The 8927-nt window shown below is 34.2% G+C and overlaps 1 protein-coding gene across 1 annotated transcript; it reads left to right on the top strand.

Annotated features, from left to right (window-relative positions):
• Positions 1–3663: 3663 nt before the first annotated feature.
• LOC129918937 (PHD finger protein 12) lies at positions 3664–8290 on the top strand. The gene is made up of 6 exons (XM_055999704.1): positions 3664–3904; positions 3968–4161; positions 4215–4657; positions 6083–6336; positions 6403–7823; positions 7892–8290. Exons 1-6 carry the CDS (start codon positions 3857–3859, stop codon positions 8073–8075), a joined length of 2544 nt encoding a protein of 847 aa, XP_055855679.1. The 5' UTR covers positions 3664–3856; the 3' UTR covers positions 8076–8290.
• Positions 8291–8927: the final 637 nt, after the last annotated feature.

Below are 8927 nucleotides of genomic sequence, written 5' to 3' on the forward strand. Positions count from 1 at the left end.
AACACTCATTGTTGATTGTCTCAATGTTATAACTTGAAGGGCCCAACCCATAGAATCCGTTGCGTCCGTTGCGTCGAAGTTTTTGACTGACAGCTCGATAAAATACACACGTTCTTATGGGAAGTCCGTCTCCGTCCGATCCGTCGCTTATGGGTCGCTTCCCATAAGAACGTGTGTATTTTATTTTAAAACTTCGACGCAACGGACGCAACGGATTCTATGGGTTGGGCCCTTGAGTGTATTTTAAGTGCAAAATATGATGGTTTGTTATTTTCTCCGAGTCTAAACACCTTTATCTAGAATATTAAACCATTAGAACCCAAACTAGAAGCTTTTTGAAACAAGACTTTCGAGTCTATTTTGAGAGTTTTGTTTTTCAATTTTTTATTAGTTTGAATAGTTTGAAAACTCTTGAACAAAATCTCGAAGTTGTTGGCTTAAAAACCTTATATTATGAGTTCTATTGGTTGGATATTCAAGATTTATGTCTTCAGGCTTAGGAAAAATGACAGCGCATCTTATTTTATATTTATAACAAAATATTATTCAATTTGTCCTTGACACGTTGCAAAATGCATTAGCAATACTAATAATACAATTACTTATGTTCTTAATGCAATACAGTGAAACGTCCATACCTAGTAAAAGTTTTTGCTAAGCTATAGTTCTTTCATTTGATACTAATTTCATTCATGGCCGCCGAACGTCCAAAATGCCCATTCTCCTTTTTGTATATGTTTTTTTGCTTTTGAAATTTTAACATTAGCCCTGTTCCATTGGAGGTGGTCGTTTACTAATGAGTAGACATCTAGTACAACAACTACACATTCCCATGTCCTCGGTAGAATATCATCACCCCTATTACGATTTTCAATGATAGTTGATAAAAAATAAATTTCGATCTCTTATTATCTAATTTGCAAAAAAATTGAAAACAAAAAATGATGACATCCGTTATTACTTGAAATGAAATTGAAAAATTCCTTGAAAAAAATGACCATTTTTCCGCCAAATTAGATTTTAAAACACCAAATTTCAGTATTTATCAACTATCAATTGATAGTTGACAATCATAATAGTGTATGTGTTAATTGTAGTACTAGATCTACTCATCCATCAGTAAACTACCACCTCCAATGGAAGGGGGGCTATTTCTGTTTGGCAATATTTATGTAGAGTATCACAAACTTTACATAAATATTTTTACGCTGAGATTTGGAAAGCATTCCGTTGTCCTTCTGGAGACCGACGGAAAATTTCATTTCAAATCAGAATCGTACTTAAGCCTAGTACGCTGCTGATGCGAAACGAAATTTTTCGTCGGTCTCCACGAAGACAACGAAATTAAATTTTTGTTTTGCTTTAGAACTTATTTTGTGATGTTTTTTCTTTAATTTCTTTATTTGTATACTTTTATTATTTTTACTTTGCTATCATACCCGATGGTATTTTTTTGTTAACATGTTCGCTGTTGATTTCGGAGACTTCAAATTTTTACTTGCGATATAGGTAGGTACTATATATCAAGTTATGCATTCGTACAAAAAAAAAAGTTGAGATAACATTTTTCCATGGCATTACGATGATAGACAATGCGAAAAAAGTGGGTCCCGGAAGTCCGTCTGTCTGTCAGTCTGTCAGTCTGTCTGTCTGTCTGTATAAGGAACTAGAGCCTAAACGGATGGACCGATTGACTTCAAACTTGCTATGTTGCAGTTTTTGGAGACTCTCCAGAGGGGTTTTTGGAATTAATTTTTTTGGACCAAAAATAACGGTACCTGTCATACAAAAATTTCGGAAAAGTTTAATTTCACGAAAACGGCTCCAACGATTTTGTTAAAAAAATTCAAATGTTAGTTTTTAAACAAGATCTATCTTTTAAAGAAAAATTTTTTTTTGAAAATCATTATTAACGGTACCTGCAATAGGACCGCTTTTTTCAAATCGGATTTTCTGCAAAACTACTTATTGTATTTCAACGAAATTTTTTATACAAAAGCATTTATACAATTTAAATATAAATATAAGCCAAAAATAAAATTTTGAAAAAATAATTTTTGGATTTTTAAAAAAATTTTCAAAATTTTTTTTTGGAAAATCAAATTTTCGAAAACGGGACATTGAATTTTTTGAAATTTTGTTTTTAGATGTTGATTAGTTATTTCTACAAAATGGCATACCAGTTTTATTTTTAAACTTTTTTTTCAAAAAATTATTTATAAAAAATTAGTTTTTTAAAAAACGGCTCTAACGATTTTGAAATTTTTTTTTCTAAAAATGCACCTTAATATATCAAATACAACTGCATACTTGTTTTGTGGGGCGATTTGATTTCAGATATTGTTTTATTTTTTTGAGAAATGAATTTTTTTTTTTTTTTGTTTTTATATACCTATGTACCTACATTTCCCAAGTTTCTATATAAAAAGTCTTAAATATTTAAGCAACTTGAACTCTAATGTCGTTTTCTATTGACTTTTGAGATTTGTGTGTAAAATTCTCAGATTTTCCACTCAAATAGAATATGAAATCTAGTTTTGTAATTGTGTGCGAAATCTGTGCGTATAAAAAAAATAAAACAACAACAAATGTTCAGACAAATGTCAAACAGAGGAGTGTGTGTGAAAGTGCGTGTGTTTGTATGCGTGAATCTTGATAAAAATCCAGAATCAGATTCTTGAATCTCAGATTCATTTTTTTGTCATTTTTTTGAATCTCAAGACGCAAATAGATCATGAAATCTGAGATTTGTCCACTATTTCCCCTCTTCACCCCCCCTTTCAGCTGTCAAATTCACAAATCTCATTCTGAGATTCGTCAATAGAAAACGACATAAGAGCAAGTTCGTGCGACCCAGTCGTGCATTTTATTTCGTTTCGCTTCAGCTGCGTACTAGGCTTAAATAAATAAAAAAAAAAACAAACACGCATCTCAGAATGGCATGCAATGACAAAATCTACTTCTTATTCTTAGGACAAAATGAACAACAAAAAGAAGCAAGAAAACTCAAATGTCATTTTTCCGCACACAATTAATATCCCCGGCAATTGTTTGTGTGCGAAAAAGAAGTGGAAACTTTTCAATCTCGGTGTGTCGAACAGCGTACTGCAGTCTGCAGAACGAAAAGTTGAACGAAATTTTTCGTTTACGATTTTTGTATGGGATTTTTTGTTTCGCATCAGCAGCGTACTAGCCGGAGACTCACGGTAGGAAATTTTCCTTTTCATTTTTTCGAACTTTCTTTCTCCCTTGATCTTATGCGCGTCTTGAACTTTGCGTCTTCGTGTAGAAGCAGACAAACTACTGACGTTTGAAGGAATATCCTTATAATTATGCTTTTAAGCCAAACGTCAGTGTCGAAAAAAAAACAGAAAAAAAACTTTGATATTTCAATTTTGAGGAAAGGTGGTGTATATGCTTGCGCATGCATGTATGCGTTTGTTTTCTTCAGAATTGATTTGATTTGATTGGATGGTTTTTTCTTGTACTTCTTTAATAAGCAGTTATGATAGAAAGGAAAAAGACAAAGACAGATTGCTTAAAAGCCCAATTGGAGGGGATTTCTAAAAAAATATATTATGGTGTAAAACAAAATTCCCTAACCGTCAAGAATCTTTAATATTATTCTATGTGGTAATTTTCCTTCAAAAAAAAAAAATATTAAACAAAATACAAAACAAATACAGTACGACAGCGACAGTAAATTGCCTCCAAATTCGTACTTATATTTTCAACAAGTCCTAGCATTTTTCTAATTAATTATCTATTCAATTGTTATATATAATTATTACAAGAAAAAAAACTCTAAAAAATTGACAAAAAGCTCTGAATATTTGTGATAAACTAATTACAAAAAATGTCAAAAATGGAACATGAACCAATCACATCGAATTCGATTATGGAGGTAATAATTTATTTTTATATCCATTAGAGAAAAAAATATACAAAAGTTATGAATTCCTATTAGCAAATCCAAATTTTGATTAAACCACCGCCTCCAGAAGAAGATGTTAAAGTTGTACAAAAGCCAAGTGTGACCAAGCATCCGTACTATCGGCGACCTGGACGTGGACATAACCATGACTCGTGCGATGCCTGCAACGAAGGTGGTAATCTTTTATGTTGTGATAGATGTCCATCAAGTTTTCATTTGCAATGCCAGTAAGTATCTATGAATTGCAAACGTTATATCCGTCACATAACATTGTTTTTAGCGATCCTCCTCTAAACGAGGAAGACATCCCAAGTGGACAATGGCTATGTCACAATTGTCGCATGACTTCCAAGCCGTTGTCATCAAAAGCCAGTTCGGTAGAACGAACTGCGGCTGGCCAAAAGCTTCTCGGAGCCGACCATTCGGAACAATCACGACCGAATACACCAGATCTTGAGGTTATTCCTCCAAAAATACGTTCTCTTCGCAATCGCAGCAGTAGTCGCACTTCTGTGTCAAGCGAATCGACGACGACGACGGCAAACGAAAAAAGTGCCATTACAATGGAGAAAGTTTCATTGGGGATTGCCAAGGCTCTAGAAGCAAACAAAAAACCAAATCCGCTTCAAGAACTTATCAAAGCGGCGAGCACTTTAAATCCGAAACAATTTGAATTGCCTAAAGAACTTGAGCTTCATACGCAGTTTCCAGGAAACGATAAAGGTTTGTTTTATTTTTTCGAGATTACATTATGTTAATGGTATAGAGTGATAGAGCATTTTGTAAGTTTGAAGTAAGTTACGTTATAAGTTTAGTTTTATAGACTAAATTCATAAAAGGAGATCTGTTAAAGTTGGTTATACCTTGTAATAATCTCCAAAAACTCTTGAAAACAGCCCCTTTTAAACTTAGTGAGCTTCTCCTTTCCAATTCTATCTCATAAAGTATCATTTGCTTCTTTCGGATGTTCAACGTGCTGAGGCTTACTTACATACATATAGGCAGGATCAGAAAGGGACTAAAAAGTAACTGATGTTTCTCTCTCGTTTTAATTGTTTAGCTAAGTGTCCGTTCAGAAAATGACTGGCTTAAAATCAAGTCGTTAATGTTTCCACAATGTGCCATTGCTACTGCCTTTTGTTATACATTCTACTTCATTATTTGGCTAGGTTTATTTTGCGGAAGCTTTTTTTTAAAAATTCGGTTGAACTTGCTAAACTATCGTCTATAAAAATGGAAGAAAATCTTATAGATTTAGTTGCAAATGGCATGCTTTTTAAATGAAACTTATTTAAAAGCGTGAAGAGTGGATTAATCCAAGTCCGATTCTTAAATTCACTTTTCGAGCCATTAAAATAGTTTGAGGCGTAGTAATCAGGTAATTAGAAACGATTTGAATCCAAGGTACACTCTCCGCATAGGCAGATATGGAAGAGTAATTTTTTATGATCTGGGTCTAATGAATAAGACCGGCGTTGTTACAATCGCAGGAATAATACAGCATACTTAAGAGTGTTATAATACCGTACACACAAAAAATTAAATTAATTCAAAGCATTAAGCCTTGTGGGTACGCCAAAGACACTTCTTCCAGTATTTAGAGCAATTAGGGAGGATTCAAGTCATAAATTGTCCAAATTTTGACTGAACCTTGAGATTAAATTGAAATTAAACCATTTAAAAAAGTCAATCAGCATTCAATTTCAAAAATTCACTTTGTTTGCTTTTTGACTTTTCTCTTAAAGAATTCTCTTGCAGAATTAAATTTGCATTTAAAAGATGCAGAATGACATTTTATTAAAGATTGTAAAAATTCCCTTTTTTAATGACGATACTAAAATAATTCGTACATTTAAGTGCAGTATGGACATAAGAGTTTACGAATATGTCCTGTAGCTATTCCGTCCAGTTATTCATAAATTAGGTATATTCAACGAAATTGTGTCATATATAGTTTAACATTTAATTCGTGTTGAAAGGAGTCTCCTAGATGGTCCTATAAATTGGAAAACTTTCAAAAACTTGATGTTAAAAAAAAATTCAAAAACTGCTTTCGAGTAAATGCGAATGAGTTTGAGCTATTTGAGCGCTATACCATTGACTTCAATCATTTAGATGCTAACGCTAACACACAAATTTTCCCTAAAGTTGAACCAATTAAGAATGGGACTAATAAAAAACCTGGTGTTCGTCGAAACTCTAAGCCAAACGAGTTAGATTCTCAGGGTCTAGTGCCCCTGCCAGCAAAAACTTGTTTTTATTGTCGAAAATCCTGCAAAAAGGCTCCACTCGTGGCATGTGACTACTGCTCGTTATTTTATCATCAAGATTGCCTTGATCCCCCAATGACTGTTCTACCTGCTGGATTGTGGATGTGTCCAAACCATCCAGAGACTTTTGCTGTAAGTTTTTTTTTTTTAACAAGAAAAATCAAACATCCATTCATCCATACATTCATGACTTTTTAGGATTGGCATATGTTGGATAGTATATCTGCGACCGAACGAGTTAAGCTGTGGAACAAATTCTCTACTCCCTTTGATCATGAAGTTGTTAAAACTGAATTCTTTCGTCGCGTTCATACACGCAATCCACCGTTTCGAGTGAAATTAGCTCGCTCCCGCTTTGTGGATGCCATTCAAATACCACCAATGATTCAATATCTCTATGACAATCCACCCAAACTTCTCCCCTCACTTCGCGATGCCTACCGGTGTTCCAATGTCTACCGTCGCAAGAGAATGTCCCCACCTCTGCCAGACGCTGTTTGCTTCGAATCTGATAATATCAAACAAAAAGTAGCCGAAAGCGTCAGAGAGCAATTGGAGGCGATGAAATGTGCAAGAGAGAAACTTCGAGAAGTTCAAATCATAACCAACTCAGAGGATTTGTTAGGTTTTGATGAAGAATCTGAAAATAATACCGAAAACACGGCAGCTAATAAAGAGAACAACACAAAAGATGTTAAGAAACCAGTGAAAAAGACTGCGAAAAAGCAGGCCAAAACCCTCGAGACTGATTCTGAGGACGATGATGACGATTCATGTAACACTGATGATGCAGATGAATTGTCTGAAAAGAAGAAGAACGAAGCAAGTGAGGGAATGACAGAACTAACAGGAGCTAAAATAGACTATGAACTTAAGTACCTTGATGTGGATATTATTAAGAAACTTGCCTTCCAGCGCCTACAACAAATCATCACAGACAATACTGACTTGGTAGTGCAATACCAAAATAGGTCAGCTGCAAAACGAATTCGTGAACTGATACGTGATAATGAAAAAGCACCCACAGTTTTGCCCAGTCAAATTCTTTGTCCCGAAGATTTACATCGTTTGTCGATTATGTTCACCGAGGAGAAAAATCTCGCCGATATTGACAAGTATGAGAACTACAAACCAAAACAAAAAACTGACACAGAGAAGACACTAGAAATTGCCATTAGGCTTGAGCCACAAATTGCCAGGTCGCAGATAAGAACACGGGCTGTTCTCACACCGTTGGGCAATTTGTTGGAAGAAGACAAATGGTTTACGAAAATCGATTTGAGAGAATCTGTTTACATGGAATATAGAAGTTTTAGCGTTGGTACAGGCAGTGGTAGCGATTTGTGTCTAGACAATGTAGGTCAATGCAGGCGGGTCTCACCAAAACATGCCGCAATATTCTATGATAATTTAAGTAAACATTATGAATTGATAAATTATTCAGAACATGGCACTGAGGTGAATGGACAGCTATATACGTGTGACTTTAGAGAGGTAGAACCTTCGCCAGCGAAACAGTACAAGAATATAACAATTGATTTGCATAAGAAAGTGCAAGAGATTCTCGATAAACGAAGAGGAATCAAACGTAAAAATGTTGTTCTCGATGAGAATTCAAGGTGAGTTGTTGTTGTTATCTTATAATATCATTGCAATTGTTTATCTTAATTTCATTTTATTTTAAAAGAATGGCCGGACCTGTTCGACCCGAATGCAAATGTAGCAATGCTCCACCACCACCAATGATTAAGGGTTGTTGGGAAGGTTCAGCTATTCTAACCCATGGAACTCTCATCCGATTTGGTTGTCTAGCGTTTGTATTTTCTGTACCAGATTTTGAAAAATACAACATTCATGGAAAGAACATATAAATAGATCATTTTGTCAGTGTTTTCATAATTAAAAGAATAGTCTTAAATTTTTCATAAAGAATTGAATTAAGAAGTTGAAATTGAAAAAAAAAAGAAAACATAATTATGTACCTAGTGAGATATGGCTTTTTAAAAGTTTTACTTTTTGGACATAGTGGATTAATTTATATTAAAATAAATGTTTACCAACTCTAGAATATCTTCTGTCTTCTATTCTCGGAACAGGTTGTATACTATATAAGTCGTTTTGTTTTTTTTTTTTTCAGTTTAGATTTATGTAGATCGTTGATACTGGAAATAAATTTCATTTAAAAAATTTACATTTGATTGATCACCTTTGTGGAGGATTTACACATGTCTGAAACGCAAACAGTATTTTTTTTTTATGTCTTATTCGTTCGATTGGACCGTCTGAATTCTTTTCTTTGATGCTTGCAAAATTGCAAAAACACTTGGAATTCGTGATAGAGATGAGTCGTTTTTATTTTGTAAAACAACTTAAGTGATTAAAAATTTTGCCATGTACGTCCAAGTTTGCAACAAACGCGATAACTGGCCATCTGAAATAAAAAGGCGAATTGAGAAAATGATTGACCCCAGTAGTTTTTTTTCATTTCTTCGTCGAGTTTTAAGTTTTCAAGCTAATTTATGGGGCTATATTCTCGTGATAAAGTTGTTGCAAAGCAGCTGCGCTGTACATTAAAATATGGCACCCTATAGAGGGTGCCATATTTACTATGAGATGACGTCGCATGGCCTTTAAACAGCAAACTAGTAAGACTTTTCCAGACACTCCGCATTCTGCTCTGTAGTTTATAAAGCCCTGACCTCAATTTTGACGATACGATCAAT

The sequence above is a fragment of the Episyrphus balteatus genome, chromosome 4 (genome assembly GCF_945859705.1).
Source record: "Episyrphus balteatus chromosome 4, idEpiBalt1.1, whole genome shotgun sequence".
NCBI classification, from domain to species: Eukaryota; Metazoa; Arthropoda; class Insecta; order Diptera; family Syrphidae; genus Episyrphus; species Episyrphus balteatus.